Source organism: Sprattus sprattus (assembly GCF_963457725.1).
Source record: "Sprattus sprattus genome assembly, chromosome: 17".
Taxonomy (NCBI): Eukaryota; Metazoa; Chordata; class Actinopteri; order Clupeiformes; family Clupeidae; genus Sprattus; species Sprattus sprattus.
In genome coordinates, this window is record NC_137915.1 from 25404392 (window position 1) to 25424633 (window position 20242).

At 48.0% G+C, this 20242-nt stretch overlaps 1 protein-coding gene across 1 annotated transcript in view; it reads left to right on the forward strand.

Annotated features, from left to right (window-relative positions):
• The window catches only part of fndc3bb (fibronectin type III domain containing 3Bb), a 67789-nt gene that overhangs the window by 38800 nt on the left and 8747 nt on the right, over window positions 1–20242 (forward strand). The window contains exons 13-23 of the mRNA XM_080854767.1: window positions 170–344; window positions 1563–1649; window positions 2742–2877; window positions 3000–3071; window positions 3360–3478; window positions 3836–3941; window positions 5109–5416; window positions 6431–6544; window positions 7821–7970; window positions 9364–9644; window positions 12963–13178. Of these exons, the coding sequence (XP_080710893.1) occupies window positions 170–344; window positions 1563–1649; window positions 2742–2877; window positions 3000–3071; window positions 3360–3478; window positions 3836–3941; window positions 5109–5416; window positions 6431–6544; window positions 7821–7970; window positions 9364–9644; window positions 12963–13178 (1764 nt within the window). The remainder of the gene's footprint in view (window positions 1–169; window positions 345–1562; window positions 1650–2741; window positions 2878–2999; window positions 3072–3359; window positions 3479–3835; window positions 3942–5108; window positions 5417–6430; window positions 6545–7820; window positions 7971–9363; window positions 9645–12962; window positions 13179–20242) is intronic.

The following is a 20242-nucleotide window of genomic DNA, read 5'->3' on the forward strand; positions in this document are numbered from 1 at the left end:
ATAGTGACTTTATAAATGTTTATACACTTTTAGGGCCTAGCTTTTCTTGCCTTTCATAGACAGTTGCGCAGATGGAACTGGACTGACAAAATAAAGGCTCTCTCTGCTTGGTGGCTGTATTAAACGTCTCCCTCTGCTTCCTCCTCCTCCTCCTCATCCTCTTCTCCAGTGGCTTCAGCTCAGAGGTGGCCTTCCACACCACGGGCAGCCAGCCCCAGCTTCCCCCCGCCCCGCAGCTCCAGAGGGCGGGCAGTGGCTGGCTCACGCTGGACTGGGCGCGCCCCAGCGGCTGCGGCCCGGAGGAGCCCGTCACCTACATCCTGGAGCTCCAGGAGGACAGCCAGGTGGGCATCACATCACCGCTGACTTACTCCACCCAGTGGCTCGATCTGTGACTGAGGGTGGAGTAAAGACACATATGATAAAGTTCATAAAGGGAAGGTTGTCATAACAGTTAAACTAATGTTGTAAAGTGTCCATATATTTTGCTGGAAACCCATGTTTCATAACAGACTGTTGGGCATGTAATTACTGGGATAAGCTGTCAAGGTATGGAGCTGGAGATAGTTAAATGTCAGATGAGTGGTATTTAGATAAAAGCATCTTTCTGAACAAATAAAAGTCAAGAAACAAATGCAATCTAAAAATCTTGGTCGACAGTAGATTGCTAAGCAGCTGTAGACGTGCCTGTGAGTATTAAATAATGTTTGTGTCCCTGAGTAACCAGTGGCAAATTTAGTTTTACACACCAGACGCTTTCATGGAATGCAGATTTGCTCATTCCAGGAAATGATGAAATGCCCTTTCCACCTCAAGGGAAATCTCCAGGATGTCTCAGTCACTGACGATGACTTTGGACAAACTGACGAGTTATGCCACTGACTTAAATCACATCAGCCCCGTCCCAGTCCCCAGCTGTCAGAGTCAAGGGAACATTCCACCACCGTAACTAATGGCTAAAGTGTTTCATTCAACAGACACGATTTCAATTTTTGTCTTAAGTTCAATATTCCTCCGTGCTGCTTGGTCTCATTTCTAGATGCTTGTTTGGTGCGTCATAGCTGTAGCTGTCCAGTTTCTGTCAGGGTTTGACTGACCTTGTAAGTCTATTAACTGCGTCCTGCGAACACAAACAAGGTCCTCTTCGGGGCTGGAGAAGGTTCTGGAAAGAGACAGTGCTTTTTTTTTTGTAAATATGTTTATTGGTTTTCATTTTTTAGCACACAACCATACTTCAGACAAAAACACACACCAAAAACACAACACAAAGATACAACAACAAGACCAACAACATCGGCTCAGCTACACACAAACAATACAATAAAAATGACTGAATAAAGAAAGAAAACAGATACATAGCAAAGTACTCTCTCTTACGACCTTTAAGAAAATCTTTAAATCAAACTTTATAAAATTGTTTTGATTTTCAATGTACCTCACATGTCAGGTATTCTAGAGGTACTAAAGAGACAGTGCTTTTAATGAGCAAAGGACTTGTTTGAAAGCTTATTCTTTAAATGCATCTGCTCTCTCTCTCTCTCTCTCTCTCTCTCTCTCTTTAGGGACCAGAGTTTCATGCAAAGTACAACGGTACGGACGTCAGCTGCACAGTGGACAATCTTAAGCGCAGCACTCAGTACAGCTTCAGGGTGAGTCAAGCGCCCCCTAAACCACCCCAAGCCTCAGTGGCTTTCATCCCACACGACCCAAGCTGAGCGGCTAACCCCACCTTCACAAGCAACACATAGCTTACCTGCACAATCACACCCGCCACCCGCCCCCCTCACCACTCTGTGAGGGAGGACGGCTTGGCCCCCGGGGGACCACTGGGCTCTGTGTAGGGGGCTGAGTGGATGCATAATGGTGTTGCGGGCTCATTTTCTCCGCATGAGTAAGCTGGCAGTGGGAGCACTTTTCCCTCGCCTCGAAGGGTCACTGGGAATTGGCCGAGGGCAATTTGGAATCGCTCTGGGCTGAGTCAGATGTCTCCCGGGGGAAAGGCCTCTGTTTAGCTAAATTGTTTGGGTCCAAGCTGGGTGTCTGTGTGTCTATATGACTGACTCCGGGTCAGGTTAACATGAACTTTTGGGGCAACTGTGGTTCGATTGTCTTGCATGCATAAGTGTTGATGATGTAAAGAACCCCAAAGCATCTTGGGCCAGCCTGAGTTGTAGCTTTTAGATATGGAGCCATTAGGAAAATCAGATGGAGAGAACTAAATAGGAGTGGCTTGATGAATGGGTGGAGAGAAATCTTGTGAAACCACAACAGGTGGATATTCCAACCAAGCTGAAAAACCAACAGTGAAAAAAACAGCTGTATTTTTATCAAATGTTTGAAATGTATTATCTCCTGTGGGGAAATGTCACATGCAAAAGGGCGTCTGTGGTCTTAAAATAATAAATTGATAATTGGAGAAGAATTATTACAACTATTTCATGTTTTCAACAAAGGAACAGACTCATAATAACAGACCTTCCATATCCCACCCTGCCTAATGTTACACACAGTGTTATATTTAAATATCAACAGTATTAGTGCGTCTGGAGACAAGGCACAGAATGTTTGCTCTGAAAGCCTTTGTTAAGACAGCCTACTTAAGTTCCCTCTCCAATAGGTCTTCATGTTGCATTGTTGTTCTTGGCAAACACTGCCCTCATTTGCTATCCACAGCAGGGCCCAATGCACTGTGGACACACTCCACTAATCTGCCATCTGGTTCTCTTTGTCGCCCCCTGCAGCTCACTGCCTGTAGTGTAGAGTGGAGGATTGGTCCGAGCGCGGTGCTGGTGTGCAAGACCATCCCCGAGCAGCCGGGACCACCAACGGACCTCGCCGTTAGGGAGATCGCTTCACACAGCTTCTGTGCCTTATGGCGTAAGTGAGGCCTCGTGGTCCAGTCACTTCAGATATCTCCTACAGCTCCATTGGGCCTGTGTGAGGACATCTATATCATTTATGAAATAAACCTTCCCTCTTCTCCTCCTCTTACGCCCCAGAACCTCCACAGGACAATGGCGGCTCAGATGGTTTGACGTACATCCTGGAACTCTTGGAGGAGGAGACTCAAGGTATGATGGGATAAAAGCTTCTAGTGTATGCTGGGAGTGGTGAAAATGAGGCCAGTATTGCAGAATTGAGCCTCTCCCTCCAATGAAACAGCAAAAAAGGTCTTCAACCATTGTGCTGTGATGCCACTACATCTATGCTTTTAAATCTTTAAAAAATACCTTTTATAATAAATAATCTAAGTTACTCTGTGTGTGTGTGTGTGCTTGTTTGTGTACTTGTATGTATGTGTGTGCGTGTGTGTGTGTGTGTGTGTGTGTGTGTGTGTGTGTGTGTGTGTGCACCAGCAGAGGCTCAGTGGGAGGAGGTGTATAGAGGCCCAGCCCTGGAGCACGCGTTTGAGGGCCTGAGGCCGACCACCAGCTACTCGTTGCGGGTCCACTGCATCAGCGCTGGAGGCCAGAGCCAGGTAGGACCAGGAGTCTGAGCAAACATGGCCGTCAAAACCCACGCTGGAGGGGGCACGGTGGCGCAAGTCCCCCCATTTACGGCTTCGTTGCCCCCGGGGACACAGGTTCAAGTCAGGCCTGATGTCATTTCCCAGTCCTCTCCCCATCTCTTCTCCGCCTCGCTTCCTGTCATACACTTCACTGTCCCCCCCCCCCCAAAAACCACGCTCCTGTAGTTCAAACTAAATAGTTATTATCAGTATGAATTAAAGAATCAAGAAAGATTATGGATTGTGTCTGTCAGATGAGAGTAGATGTACATGCAAGCATAGCTCCATTAGCTGTATGCTAATTTTCCGTTTGGTTTGTGTTTGCAGCACTCTCTAAGTCTGTCTGTCCGAAGCCTTTGTCCCCCCCCAGCCGCCTGCCTACCCCCCAGAATTGCGGGGCACGTCAAGCACAAAGAAGTGAACTTAGAATGGGGTGAGTTGTGTCTCTTCATAGCATCACTTCACCAATTTGTTTTGGTCTGTAAAATGTGGAGATATTTTGCACATAGGTATGTAATTTAAAACGGTCCAGGTATTTTAGGAGGTTGATTTTAAGCCATTATCTTGAAAGCATTTGCGTTGTGGGCGGTTGGTAACCTGTTTATAATTCCACTGAAGCTTTTATCAAATGTTAGCCAATGGGTTATTATCAGTTAAAAGCAGACTACATAAACACAACATGCCTTTGCTGTGCCCTTAAAAGGTGTGCTCTCATGATGGCAATGCTAGGATGATGTCAATGAACCAGCATAAACCAGACTTTATCTTGGTGTGCAGTAGAGGCAAAGATGCACCATCAAAAGAGCTAGTTTAGGGGCAGAGTTGTTGACTGTATGGGTTAATCTCAGGGTTTACTGCAATCCTCCATAGCCTTTCCTTTCCACTGTACCCACCAGGTCCTTATAATGATCTCCCCTTACCAGCAGCTTGGGATGAAAGAGAGAATATGAGTAATTGTGTGAGGGAAAAAGGTGTGTGTGAGTGAAAACACACACCATACTTAAATCTCTCATCCATTCACTCACACATTTATTGTGTGTGTGTGTGTGTGTGTGTGTGTGTGTGTGTGAGAGAGATATTTCGTGTTCAGTGTAGTCAGTGAGAGTGTCTTTGTGCATTTCTGAATGTGTGCAGCCGTTTCTGGACTTGCTGTTGCACCTTTTATCTGCACTCTATTTGAGAGGAGTGAAAGTGAAATAGGCGTTCAGGACAAAGCACACACTGGCGCTTTCCTCTCCTCTCCTCTCCTCTCCTCTCCTCTCCTCGCCTCACCTAGGTGATAATGAGCATGTTTTTCACAGCCTGTTCCCAATCACCTCCATCGACCTGCTCCTTCTTCGCTCATCTGGAGACCACGTTGCTGCGGAAACTGCTCCTTTTGTTTCGGGATGCTGGGAGTTTAGCTTGTGTGTTTAGTTTGCACAGTGGAGTTTAGCTTGTGTGTTTGAGGTTAGCTTGCAGAGTGATGAAGTTACATACAGTTACAAGTCTGGACACAAGAGACCAGGTTTAATGGGATCAGACAATGCTAAAATGAGCTTAATGTTCCACGTTATCCATAACCTCTCCCCTCACCTCTTGCCCCACTCTCCCCCTGCAGATCAGCCTGTGTGTGAGGGTGCTGGCGAAGCGGTGGAGTTCACCGTGGAGATGTGTGCCGTGGAGATGTGTGCTGTAGAGGTGGAAGCCGAGCAGGAGATAGAACCACAGGAAGAGGGCCAGCAGCAGCCGCAACAGTCACCGCCGCAAGAGCCACAACAGCAGCAACAGCAGCCACAGCAGCCCCAGCCAGACATCCAGTGCCAACCAGTGGAGGTGTACCACGGAGAGGACACCGAGTGCACCATAGGAAGCCTGCTCCCTGGCGCCACCTACACGTTCCGCGTGCGCGCTGCCAACGTTGGCGGGGTGGGTCAAGTTTAGCATAAAATCCTCCCTTGGGGCCTGTGGGTTAAGCTACATGGAGATGCACATGCATTTACATCATTTACACTTTGATTGATATGGGATGTATTGCACCAAGGTTTTAAAATAGTTCACTAGACGGCTGGTGGAGAGGGGCCTGTGATTGTATCAAACTGATGCTGAATGAATTCTAAAAACCCAGATGTTTACCAGATGTTTAGCACATCAAACCAACCATGCCACTACCCTCAGAACCTTGAGACCTCGTTACTTGCATCATAACTTGATAGTTTATCACAACATAAACCATGATATTCACCCCAGTCATTTTTATACACACACACAAATCCATATATATATTTTTCTGAATTATATATTTTTTCTGGTCATTTCATTGTCGTGTTTTTTTAAAGGCACAGGTATGGTAGTTCATCATGCACCGAGAAGGCTTTGTAGGGGATGTGTAGTGGTTGTAGTGGTTGTTTGTGCAATTTGTTGTTCCCCTGAAGCCATCAGTGAAAAGGTCACTGCATGAAATTGGAAAGTGTTAACCATGAAAAAATGCTGACTAGCACACTTTCAAATTAAAGGTCTTGTGTCGAGCTCTGCCACCCACCCACATATTGCTTTTTAGATGAAGATAGATGAAAAGGGGGTGTGTGTGTGTGTGTGTGTGTGTGTGTGTGTGTGTGTGAATATGTGTCTCCCGCCTTCATTCAAGAGCATCCTTAATGTCAGTACCACCGCTCCCACACAAAACGTTTCCCCCCCGACCATCAGGGCCTCTGGCCACCAGGTCTTCCCCTCAAGCTCTACACAGCCATCGGGAACACAGTGCTCCTGTCAGCGTGGAGCGGTGCTTTCAGCTTCACAAACTGATTGTTTACCTGCCGAGAGGGGGATTGACTGTTCCTTTGTGATGTCCGGCCGCTGGGGTGCAAGAGCGGACGGGTGCATGGCGGGGTGGAGTGGCAAACGTGATGGGTAAACATCCCAATCTCTCTCTCTTCTCCACAGGCGGGGCCCTACTCCGAGACCCTCACGGTGACCACGGCAGCCGGACCCCCAGGTCAATGTGGCGAACCCCACGTGACCACGACTTCTCACTCCAGTGCGGCAGTGAGCTGGGAGGTACAGAGATCTCTAAAAACACAGATGTTGGATGTGACGTTTTGACTAGAATCTTAAGCCAAACTCCTGAGTGAAATGTGGAATTGAAAATTTTAATGTTGCTCTTCTTACGCAATTCATCTGTTGTTGACAAACCGAGATACCATTTAATCATACGTACTCTACACATGGACCTTATTTCTTTGAGGGAACTAGGGCACTTACACATTCAATGTAGCCTGCAGATGTCGAGAGCTCTTAACATGTTTTTGCTTTTTAAATTTTGTTGGTAAAATCCAGCTTTTAAAGTTCAATGCAGCGATCATACGCCTACACAGAAAAGAAGAGGACCTTCATACAAAGGCCATATGAATTCTCCTGCCTATGAAACTACTCAATAGAGCAGTAGCTTCATGTGCATTTCATGCTGAATGGTTGTCTGTGGTGCATAGAGTAAAGGTGACCTGATCACTGACTTGAGTCTCATTACTCATCCTCTCTGTCTCCCCCTAAGCCATCAGTAGGCTGCTGAAAGAAACAGTAATGCTCCTCAGTAACCCAGCCACCCAGCAGCCTTTCCCTTCTTCCCTTCATTGAGGGGAATAGACACTCCAGGCCTCAATTCATCTATGCGCAAACAGCCATTCATACGTTTTATGCATGGAATGCTTTTTGATTGGTATTGATTACATTTTGTACTTTTAGCCTCTCCGCATGATTCATTCACACAGCTCATAATGCCACTAATGGAAAAACAGATAGCTTGTCAGAAATCAGTTGTTCATCACATTCTATTATGCAACCTCGCTTTCAGGAGGGCATTTTAAGTCAGGGATTGTTCTTTCCGTACAAGACTGGAAACATTGAAAGCACCTGTTAAGTAGTAAGACCTTATTTCTTTGAGGAAACTAGGGCATTTACACATTCAATGTAGCCTGCAGATGTCGAGAGCTCTCAACATCTTTTCGCTTTGTAATCTTGAAGGTAAAATCCAGCTTTTAAATTTGAATGCCATCATACACTTACACAGAAAAGAGAAGAACCTTCATACAAATGCCTATGCAAAGATTCATCCTCCTGCCCATGAAATGACTCAATAGAGCAGTAGGTAGTATATCTTACAAGTTAAAATGTCAGTATGCTGTGTGCTATCCTGCCTAGATGTGTTCGCTCTAACAGAAGCTAGGTGAATGTCAAGCCGGCCATCATCATTGATTTGTACTCTGGTGATCACAAGGTTGTTTGCCATTCTGCTTTAGAGCCTTTCTTCACCGGTCACATCTCTCCACCTATCTAGAGCTGTGCGAGCGCCGGCGCCGACATCTCCGAATACCGGTTGGCCTGGGGTCGTGACCTGGACTCTCTGGAGGTGGTGTACAGCGGCGCAGACACGTCCTGCCAGATCTTTGACCTGGAGGCGGCCACGGAGTACTGCTGCAGGTTACAGGTAAGACACAGGGATCTTCATCTGGGAACGTTGCTGGGAATGACGTGGAGTCCACTCCCTTTCTCGTGTGAAACACACCTTGATCCGCCATTCAGTGTGTCGCTGATTCATTTTAAGATTTGCAGCCTAACTTCACTAATGGCTAAGCAGGAGTCCTGGCCATGGCTTCCAGTCAAAGTGTTTTTCTTTCCTACAGTATACTTGTAACCACACTAAAGGTTAAGTGAGAAGAACGCTCCAATCAATGCGGACCCTGTCAATACAGTCCGCCAGAAAGACACATGTGGACGACAAATCATTATCTACTGTGCAAATCAGGGCGTGTAATTGTTCATGCACGGGAGGTTAATGCCCCCATCAGCTCCTTTGATCAATTGTAGAGAAGGGGCTCTTACAGATGAGTCATATATATTTCTCAGGACAGATGAGACCAGGATATGAAAAACAAAATGGCATTGATTTCTTTGTTTTCTTTTTAACTGCCTTTTTGTTCAATCCAATACAAGTGCAAAAGAACAACCGCTATTTTCTTTGAGCAATTTCTGGCTTTAATCTGGCTTTAATACTTAAATCCTGCAAGAGTCGCCGCTGAGAGGATGGAGGGTCCTCTCGGGCATCACAGGCTGTTTTAAACTTTGGACCGAAGGGGTCAAGATTTGTTTTTGTGTTTTCCCCCCTGTTCATGCCATCCCCATCACAACCACCCCTCAATGCTGTAAGGAGAACTCTCAGGCCTGTCATGTCTGTCATACTTGCTAATGCATGGTTTTAAACCGGGGATGTTTTTTTTACCAGGCTGTGTACATCAACAAGAGTGAAATTGAAAGGTTAGGAAAACAAGTAAACAAAAACACAACAAACTGTCCAATCTGGGACTCCATAGTTTCAGACGGGTCACAGTATATGTGGCTGGTCTAGAAGTAGGCTTTTGGTGGTGAGTCACGACTGATGGCTTGTTAGCCCTGTAAATGCTATGACCTTTCAGGATGCTTCGCTGTAACCTTTAATTGGCTGCGAATAGCAGGTTTCATTGTGTTGGACTGCTAATGCAACCTTTTAGTTGGGCAAGTGTATGTAATAGAATGAAAACAACCATGGCTTTACAGTGAACTGAAGGCAAACACAAATGAGTAGACTTCATGGTTGTTGCTCATTTAAAGACAACATTTTCCTTACATGTCACCTGTTTACGCAATGATTTGCATTTATATTATGCTTCTGTTGTGCTTTGATTTGTTAAATTTAGTGTGGTAAGTCATTGTTCTGCTTAAAAAGATTCTAGCTCATGTGAACCACAGTTAACTGCAGTTTATGAGAATGACAGCGCCACAGTATTTTGCCCGTTTTGCTTCCAGTCTACCCACTTGCTCAGACCTCTCCTCTCCCCCAACAGGCGGCCAACCAGGATGGGGCAGGCCCCCATAGCGAGCTGGTCACCTGCCGAACCCCCGCAGCTGCCCCCAGCGCTGTCCCGACCCTCTTCCTCCAGGAGTACCCCCCTACTGACGCTGACCTTTACCCTCCCTCCACCTGCCTGCCCCTGGCCTGGGAGGAGCCCTGCTGCAATGGTGCCGAGATTACCTCCTACTCCGTCGTCATGGGAGACCAATCGTTTGCCGTCGGCAACGTGACGTGCTACGTAGTGACGGACCTGCAACCCAACACTGAGTACAGGTGTGTAGAGTTCTGGTCTGTGTGTAGCAGATGATGCTCTCCTACCTCTCAGGTCCCATCCAAGAAGCTTCTTAATGGCTCATCTTTCTCTCTCTCTCTCTCTCCCTCCCTCCCTTACTCTCCCTCTCTCTCCCTCTCTCCATCTCCCTGTGTTGTTTCCCAGCTCCATGCTTTAGACAGGGCTTTGAAGGTCATTAGTTGTGCATTAGTGAGGACTTGGACCATTACTGCACCATTTGAGGATCCATTTGATACAATGTGATGCATCTCTCTCTCTCTCTCTCTCTCTCTCTCTCTCTCTCCCTCTCCCTCTCCGGGAAAAATCTAGCTACGCATTTGGTGGAACCCTCTTCAAACCTCTAGGTTGTGTTGACAGTGACAGAGTAGAATGCAAGAGGCTTTTTATTTATTATAAAAGTATTTACTTTTTATATTTGTGAATGTCTGACCAGCAGGAGATTCTTCCTCATGACCATCTTTTCTTACCAAGGGGAGATGTAGACAAACTTTTGTCAGTGGAATCATTTGCAACCTAAAGACCCACCTAATAATGCTGCTGAATAATAGCAGTCATGTGCCATGACCAATCTTCGAAAAACCCACAGAAAGGAACCATGTCGATTAAAACTAATCTGAATCAGACACCCACCATCTTGTGCTTTTTGGCAGTGATGGTAGGTTTTACTTTTATTAAAGTTAACATCCCTTGACAAGCACACACTACCATTTTTCTGGCTCAATGGACTAATGACTTAAATATGCAGACAGAATGTGTGCTTCGACCTCCCATCTCAGGCCAGCTCTACTGGGTGGATACAACAGCTGCTGAGGAGGGGAGATGGAAGCTTTCACCTGATTAGGTGATTAATGGAAGATTGGATGGGTATAGAGAGCCATTAGAGGGAGACCTGGAATTATTCTCTGTATAGAAGCACTATTGCAGAAGAGGAAGGAGTAGGAGCTGAGAGAGAAAGGAGACGGATAAAGTGTGTGTGTGTGTGTGTGTGTGTGTGTGTGTGTGCGTGTGCGTGTTTTCTTTTGTGTTTGGGCACTTATGTTTTTGCGATCCAGTCCATTGACTCAGGGAAGCCACTGTTTCATTACCATGCAGCTAATTTATATGGACATTCATAGTAATTGCGGTAAGATGACTTGTCTATTTCTCAGAATCTTCTGCACTGGAGTCACTGGAATTATTATAATCTTTTCTATAATAAAGCCTTCCGTTTTTACCTATGGTGTTTACATTGCACCTCATGGGAGGCACTCTGGCGCAAGTCAATAAGCCCCCCATTTACGGGCTTCATTGCCCGCGGGGACACAGGTTCAAGTCTTGCCTGCTGTCGTTTCTCGGTCCTCTCCCCATCTCTTCTCCGCCTCGCTTCCTGTCATAACACTTCACTGTCCTGTCAAAATAAAGGCATTAAAAAGCCCAAAATAAATCTTGAAAAAAGAAAAGAAAAAAAAACAATGAACCTCACCCCCTCCTCACTTTGAAAGGCTACACTAGAACTGAGGACAGTGTGTGAATATGTATTGATTTATTTTATTCATCCTAAATGCATAAAATATGCAAAACTGATGTTTGCAATTGTATATGATGCAAACAACGGGATTCCTTTGTATTGTTAATACTGTGAAGAAATATGGGTGTATCTAGCCCTTGCAACCCCATATCCTTCACATATCCTGCCTAGCAGAATGAGAAGTATGTTCCATTCTCCCAGCCTCCACTAGCCCCTTATACATGCGTCACTGTTTTCTCACACCACTGAGTCTGAGCAACTGAATTCAGGAAAGGCACTCCGATCTGTTAGGAGCAGGTTGCCATGCTGATTCCCGGCAGCTAATTGACCCTTAGCAGAGAACCTGGCAACCGGTTGGAGTGCCAGTGAGGAGAACTCGAGCGAAATGCTGAAGGTTCTGTGGATTCACTTTTTCTCCCATTAAGGCAGGCTTCAGCGCTGCACATAAAAAACATGGTAAAACAGTTTTTGAAAAAAATTAGGATTTTTGTTTTTGAGGTGCACATGCTGGCTTGCTTGCTTTTGAACAGCCTTTTACTTTGCAGTCATATTCACTCAGGGGAAAACACAAAGACTGAAGCATGCAGGGTATTTACAATCTGCTCGAAAATGATAGGGTTCAACTCGACGCTGAACGGCACAGATGCAGACAATGTGGACCATTTTTGCTTTTGTTGTGGTGAATGGGAACTGTAGCCAGCTGGATGCCACTGGGTGAGTCCAGGTAACTCAGTCGTGAGCCAGCAGGACCTGACAGGATGTGCTGGAGGAGGGCAGCCAGGGAGACTGGGCAGAATTACGCTGAAAAGATCAATCAGCTCCTTCATGTCCATCCAGACTATGTTAGCCAGCTAAAAGGCTGCAGTTAGTCGTGATGGATAACAATGGTTGATTTTTTTGATTTTGTTCCATTTAGAAAAGGAACACTGTGTCTTGAGAAGGAGATGGCAGATGCCCCTATGGGGCCAGTGCATTCATCTTCAAGTGTGGTATTCGATTGAAGAGGTCTTTGAAGGTGTTTTGTCAGGTGTTGCCTTCAACCCCTCTTCATTACAGCTTCTGTGCCTTCTCTTATCTTGTTTGTCTTCATGAGACGGATCTCCTCTCCTCTCCTCTCCTCTCCTCTCCTCTCCTCTCCTCATTCTATGTGGTTCATAAACACCTTGGCTGACGTCTCCTGGTGGCATGTGTGTGCGCCGCCTGCTTCTTTATCAGCCTCTGGCTGTCAGCCCGTCTGAGTGAAATCTTGGAGAGCACCAGCCACAGTCCCAGGCTTCATGTGAGCCTCTCTGGAGAGACCAAGTTTCATGGCCCTCTCGTGAGATTCCCCCCAGGGGCTTTTTAATGGAAGTGCCTGATAAGAGAGAGAGAGAGAGAGAGAGGGGGGGGGGGAGCAAGATGGGGGGAGAGAGAGCAAAAGAGAGAGGTGAGAGGGCCTTCCCCCAGAGGCGTCTCCAGGCACTCTTCCAGTGCTTCTCATTGGGACTAATGGAGCCGTTTGATTTTTGTGTCATTTTATTAGTTTGAGAACGAGTTTGTTTTGAACCAGCAGAAGAGCAACAGTGCTTGTTTGTCACACTATCGCTTTTCCCTAGGCTGTTCAGGAAACAAAGGCTTGATTTGACTGAAGTCCACTGGTCAAACTCACATAAACAACAAATCTCTTTGGAGATTTCTGCTTCGCACCCGCGGTCATTGAGAATGCACTGCTCTTGTGTCAATATGTTAGCTGTTGTTTATGTCACTGTTGTTTTTGACATGCTTTTGTTTGGTTTCTCTTCCCCCCCTCCAGCATCCAGGTCCGGGCTGAGAATGAGATCGGTGCCGGTCCTTTCTGTGAGCCCCTCCTGACTCAGACCAGCCCCCTGCCCCCGGCTCCACCCCGCTTGGAGTGTGCTGCAGTGGGGCCCCAGAGCCTGAAGCTGCGCTGGGGAGACGGCGGCAGCAGCAGGGGACAGAGCTGCGAGGACATCACATACACCCTACAGATGGAGGACAGGAACCAGAGGTGAGGCCCTCAAAGAAAGTCCTCTCTATGGCAGAGGTGGTGTAGACACACACACTCTGAAATTCACCCCTGCATTTAACCCATCCAGGGAAGTGACACACACTGTGGAAAAGGCGGTATTGCACCCCCAATTCACACACGGGACGGGACGCCACAACCAAGGTTCGAAGGGTAAAAAGCAAGACGCAGCTCAGCAGTTGAAGTGAGAAAATAGTGCCGGTTTATTTTACAAGTGCGAAGTGCAAAAATAATAACAAAAGAATAATAAAGAAAATACTTTGGCAAAACAGAAATCAAACCGGCCCTTCATAGGCAATACCAAACTCACTTTCTGTTCCGATAATTACACACAGCCTCACAGCAAGCTGATGTGTTACACACTGGCAACCCCGAATCTCTCCTACCCAGTCTCCCCACTAGCTTTAAATAAGCCAACCAATTCATTACTAATTGGGAGAACTCACCAGGATAGGTAAATCAACACATACAATATTCACAGAACAACCATTACAAAAGCCATAGAAACACATATAGCATAACAATATCACCTCATAATAAATATAAATATTCATACACATTTCCTCATTCACTAATAGTCTTCAAATACATCACATCAGCAATAATAATAATACACAGAAGTATTCACGGCAACTCAGCACCCCTCTCCATTAGCAAATCCCAATTACCCTGTCACAGGACAGAATAAGGACCTAGCTCCAATGTGGCTCGCGTTTCCACACGGACCAGTTTGCGGACGGACCTAGGAGACCTGCAGTTGACTCGTGAGTTGTGCTGGTGTGTTTGAATAACTAACAAAAGTATTGTGAAAGGAATGGAATCTGTAACTGAATCAGTGGGTACCTCACTGTTCGCTATGGTGTTAAGTAAATAAATGAAGTTTATTGAACTGACGTGTGTTGTGGTTGTTTGTAAAGTTAGCTTACCGGAACGTGCTGTAACTGACTATAACTCCGCTTTGAAACGCTGCCGCGGCTCCAGCTACCAGGTGTTGAATTATGGGAAATGTAGTGTGTTCATCAGGTTACGTGTGACGATGTGTGTGCAAACTCAGGGCTAGACGGTAGCTACAGGGAAAACGCGACCCTCGCTTTTCACATTTCCTCCCCCCTCTAAAGGCTCGTCACTAGGGTGACGAGACAGGAAGTCTGCTACTGGGTTCAGTTTCCCCGCCCTGTACTTGACCTGAAACTTGTATGGCTGCAGGGACAAAAACCATCGCGTAATGCGTGCATTAGAGTCTTTCATTTTACCCAACCATTGCAATGCCTTATGATCGGTCTCAAGTAAAAAGTCTCTTCCCAACAGATAATATTTAAAAGTCTCTAGAGCCCATTTCATCGCCAGGCACTCAAGCTCCACCACAGAGTATCTGGTTTCACGAGGGAAGAGCTTACGGCTAATGTAAGCCACGGGCTTCTGTTCTTCGGCCTCCCCTTGGAGAAGAACGGCCCCAAGTCCCACTCCAGATGCATCGGTCTGCACCGTGAACTGGCTCTCAAAGTCCGGACTCTGCAACACTGGTTCACAGAGCAATGCTGCTTTCAGGTCCTGGAACGCCCCCTCATGCACCTCCTCCCACCTGACCCTTGTGGACCCCGACTTCCGGGTCAGATCAGTGAGAGGTGCAGCGCGGGTAGCAAAGTTTGGGATAAACCTCCTGTACCATCCAGCGAGCCCCAAAAAAGACCGGACGTCCTTCTTGGTCTGGGGTCGCGGACAGTCCCGGACAGCCACCAACTTATCCTTTTGAGGCTTAATCACCCCACCACCGATGATGTGCCCGAGGTAACTAACCTCCGACTGAGCCAAGGCACATTTCTTTGGCTGGATTGTCAGCCCAGCTTCGTGGATGCGACGCAGCACCTCTCCCAGATGCTGCATGTGCTGCCCCCAGGTGGCGCTATAGACGACCACATCGTCCAGATAGGCAGCGGCAAAGGTGTCGGTGCCCTCCAGCACACGGTCCATCAGCCTCTGGAAGCATGCAGGCGCCCCCTGCAGGCCAAAAGGCATGACCGTGAACTGGTAGAGACCTTGAGGGGTACGAAAGGCAGTGTAAGGCTTAACTCCATCAGCCAAGGGAACCTGCCAATACCCCTTGCAGAGGTCAAGGGTGGTGACGAATTGCGCCTTTCCAAGCCGTTCTATGAGGTCCTCCAACCTCGGCATTGGATAGGCGTCGAAGTTGGACTGAGCGTTCAGCTGCCTGAAGTCAACGCAGAAACGGAGGGTTCCATCTTTCTTTGGAACGAGAACCACAGGGCTACTCCAGCCACTGTTGGACCGCTCGATGACCCCCAGCTGCTTCATCGACTCCAACTCCTCCTGGAGTGCAGGCAACAACCGCTCTGGGATACGGTACATCCGCTGTCTCACCGGCTTGGCGTCTTTGAGTTGGAAATCATACTCCACCACTGATGTCCGCCCTGGCTGCTCCGAAAACAACCCCTCTGGGATTATAGCTCGAAGCTCCTGCGCCTGTTGAGTAGTCAGGTGTGAGAAGTCAGGCTCCGTGGTGGGGACCTGCGCAGGGAAGTACTGCTCAGGAACGTCCTCATCCTCCCCCACAGCTCGCACCATCAGCTGGTGGCTGAGTGGCAACTCCCGTTCGTGCCACTCCTTGAGGAGATTGATGTGGAAGGCCTGCCTGGTCTTGCGCCTCCCTGGCATCTCCAGCTCGTAGGTCACTGGCCCCAGCTGACGAATAATCCGATATGGCCCCTGCCAGCGGGCCAGAAGCTTGTTCTCTGTCGTCGGCAACAGCAAGAGAACCTGCTGTCCTGGCTCGAAGCTCCTCTGCCGCGCTGACTGGTCGTACCACCGGACTTGGGTCTGCTGGGCCTGCCGCATGTTGTCTTCCACCAGGCTAGCCATCTCCTGCAGTTTGTCCCGCATCTTCAAGACGTAGGTGAGTATGCCGTCATTCTCGGTGGGTCTAGGATTCCCCCAGGCCTCCCGCAGCAAATCCAGAGGGCCCCTGACTTGACGCCCGTACAACAGTTCAAAGGGCGAGAACCCTGTGGACGCCTGCGGCACCTCCCTGTAGGCAAAAAGCAGATACGGCAGCCACTGGTCCCAGTCCTTGCCATTATCAGCAACAAACTTCTTGATCATGCTCTTTAAGGTTCTGTTATATCTCTCTACCAGCCCGTCCGTCTGAGGGTGGTAGGGGGTGGTCCTGATCCCTCTTATCCCCAGTAAACTATAAACTTGTTTCATGGTTTTGGACAAGAAAGCAGTTCCCTGGTCTGTGAGGATCTCATGTGGTATGCCTACCCTAGATATCAGTTGCAACAAAGCCCGTGCAATAGCACTAGCTGTAATCTTGCGCAAGGGGAATGCCTCTGGGTATCTGGTAGCGTAATCGCATATCACTAGAATGAATCTGTGACCTGCCTGTGTTCTCTCCAATGGCCCAACTATGTCCATCGCTATCCTATGGAAAGGGACACCAATGATGGGAAGTGGATGTAGTGGTGAAGGCTTAACTTTGTAGCTACTGGTAAGCTGACAGGTGGAACACGACTTGCAGTACCTCTGAACCTCACTGTATAACCCTGGCCAGTGAAAACGTGCAGCTATCCTCTCAAGAGTCTTCACATTGCCAAGATGCCCTGCCCAAGGGATATCATGGCCTAATGCCAACACCTTCTCTCTCAGAGACTTTGGGACAACCAACTGCTCACTGCTGCCCCCTTCAGGTTGATGGTACAGTAGGCCCTCCCGAACAAAGTAGTGCTCCCCTGATAACGCTGCAGCTACACCAGTCTTCTCCCCATCTATCTCAGTGACTTTACTAAACACCTCTTTTAACGAGTCATCTTCTCTCTGTAGTACACTAACATTACTGGGAATCTCCCACAAAGCTCCCTGTGAAACATCAGGAACTGGCACCTGGTCTCCAAGCTTCTTCACTGTGCCTTGCAGTTTCTCTCTCCTTCTCTGTCTGCGGCTCTTCTGCACCTTTGAATGCTCAGGTAAGCTAATGTCCTCCTGACTGAAAGGCATCATCTCTAGCAGTGACTTGTAAACTTCAGCTTTAGCCTTGGCTTGAGATCGCGTTGCTACCATGCTGACTGGCTTGGTAGTTTGCACTAACTCAGGTAGTATAAGTAAGTCCTGTCCCAACACTACTGGCTGGCTCAACCCTTCAACCACACCTGCATTTAGCCAAAAGGTCCGCCCTCTAACCTCCAGGCATATCACTGACACAGGATAGACGTGCTCGTCCCCATTTACACAACACACCCTTATACGCTTACCCCCCAGCTTCTCTGACTTGTCTATCAGATGGGGCTGAACTAAGGTCTGTGTGCTGCCGGTATCTAGGAGAGCAAAAGTAGGTTTGCCGTTGACATACACTGGGACAGTCTGCACTTTGCTGACACACTCCTCGGCTGTACTACCAGGTCTAGGTATGCTACACATACTCATCTCTTTAGCCTTTTTGATGGGACACTCCCTGCTGATGTGCCCTGGGTGCTTACAGTAGTAACATATAACATTCAGTTTGCTCTGTGTGGCTGTGGGTGCTGAGGCCTGTCTAGGCTGTGAGGTATATGGTGGATTGCATGGTGGTCTAGGCTGTGACGTAGAGGTAGGGCGAGTCTGTGTGTTTGGTGCCCTACTCTGTCCAGACCCCCTAGGACCAACTCCCCCACCAAAACCCCCAGACTTACCCCCAGCTGGTGGTCTGTTGAAGCTCTGGTATCGGAATGTCTTCGCCCCCGGGCGTGCAGCAAGGAACGCCTCCACCAGCTCAGCAGCCTGCTGGCCAGTCGTCGGGTTATGCTCCTTCACCCACACACGCACATCAGGAGACAGGGTTTGCAGATACTGCTCCAAGATGAGGAGCTCTCCAACCATTTCAACAGTCTTGCCGTCTGGCTTAATCCACTTTCGATAGAAGTCCTTCAGACGGTTGTACAGCTCTTTCGGAGTCTCTCCTGGCCGGATGTCTGGATCACGAAAGCGCTGCCTATAGATCTCCTCGCTGATCTCATATTTTGAGAGAATGGCATCCCTCACCTTGCCATAGTCCATGGCCTCCAGGATATCCATTGCCACGTATGCAGAGCGGGCCCGTCCGGTCAGGTAGGGTACCAGGTACACAGCCCAGTCAGCTCTTGGCCACCGATAGGCCTCTGCCAGCCTCTCGAAGGTGGTGAGATACTGCTCGATGTCATCTCCCTCCTCCAGCCTTGGCACGGCTGCTCTGGTCCAGGCTGCTGGAGACGGCGCTGCTCGGCCTGGTGGTTCTGCTGGTCGAGGTCCTGGTTCTGGAGGTGCTGCTGGTAGTGGTGGTGCCACTGGAAGTCGATCGCCATCACCGCCTGGTCGACGTCCCTCACCGCCACGCCTTCGCTCTTCCTCTAGTTCATCGCGGACATTGTTCAGCTGCACCTGCACGCTACGCCATCTTTGCTCCTGCTTGTGGGCCTCACGCTCTTGGCCCTTGAGAGTCTTCTGCAGGAGACTGTGGAGTGATGCCAGGTTCAAGGTACCCAGGTCGTCTGCTGCCTCATCAGCAAGTGCTGGATCACGTCCCCTGGCTCCCTCATCGTCCTCATCTTCTTCTTCATTTTGCGCTGGCGGCGGCTTACCCTTGGTTAGATGTCGGATAGACATCCTCTGACGGATCAGCTCCCGTCGTCCAGAGTTCTTTCTTCTCTCGGAGCGCGCCACGATCCCACTTCTGACACCAACTGTGGAAAAGGCGGTATTGCACCCCCAATTCACACACGGGACGGGACGCCACAACCAAGGTTCGAAGGGTAAAAAGCAAGACGCAGCTCAGCAGTTGAAGTGAGAAAATAGTGCCGGTTTATTTTACAAGTGCGAAGTGCAAAAATAATAACAAAAGAATAATAAAGAAAATACTTTGGCAAAACAGAAATCAAACCGGCCCTTCATAGGCAATACCAAACTCACTTTCTGTTCCGATAATTACACACAGCCTCACAGCAAGCTGATGTGTTACACACTGGCAACCCCGAATCTCTCCTACCCAGTCTCCCCACTAGCTTTAAATAAGCCAACCAATTCATTACTAATTGGGAGAACTCACCAGGATAGGTAAATCAACACATACAATATTCACAGAACAACCATTACAAAAGCCATAGAAACACATATAGCATAACAATATCACCTCATAATAAATATAAATATTCATACACATTTCCTCATTCACTAATAGTCTTCAAATACATCACATCAGCAATAATAATAATACACAGAAGTATTCACGGCAACTCAGCACCCCTCTCCATTAGCAAATCCCAATTACCCTGTCACAGGACAGAATAAGGACCTAGCTCCAATGTGGCTCGCGTTTCCACACGGACCAGTTTGCGGACGGACCTAGGAGACCTGCAGTTGACTCGTGAGTTGTGCTGGTGTGTTTGAATAACTAACAAAAGTATTGTGAAAGGAATGGAATCTGTAACTGAATCAGTGGGTACCTCACTGTTCGCTATGGTGTTAAGTAAATAAATGAAGTTTATTGAACTGACGTGTGTTGTGGTTGTTTGTAAAGTTAGCTTACCGGAACGTGCTGTAACTGACTATAACTCCGCTTTGAAACGCTGCCGCGGCTCCAGCTACCAGGTGTTGAATTATGGGAAATGTAGTGTGTTCATCAGGTTACGTGTGACGATGTGTGTGCAAACTCAGGGCTAGACGGTAGCTACAGGGAAAACGCGACCCTCGCTTTTCACACACACACACACACACACACACAGTGAAGTGAGGTTACACAGTAACCTGGAGCAGTGAGCTGCCATTGCGGTTAGGTGCCTTGCTCAAGGGCAATTCAGCCGTGGATGTGGGCATGGGAGAGCAGTGGTCTACCACTTCCCCCGTCCACATTTTTCCTACTGGTCGGGGATCGAACCGGCTATCCTACGGTATCCGGCCCGAAACCCTAACCAGTAGGCCACGGCTGCCTAACCCCTCAACTTCACTGAGCTCACTCCCAAAATATGAGAAAATGACATTGTGAATTTAGTGTTTCATTTATTTTAATTGCAGTTTGGCCCTTA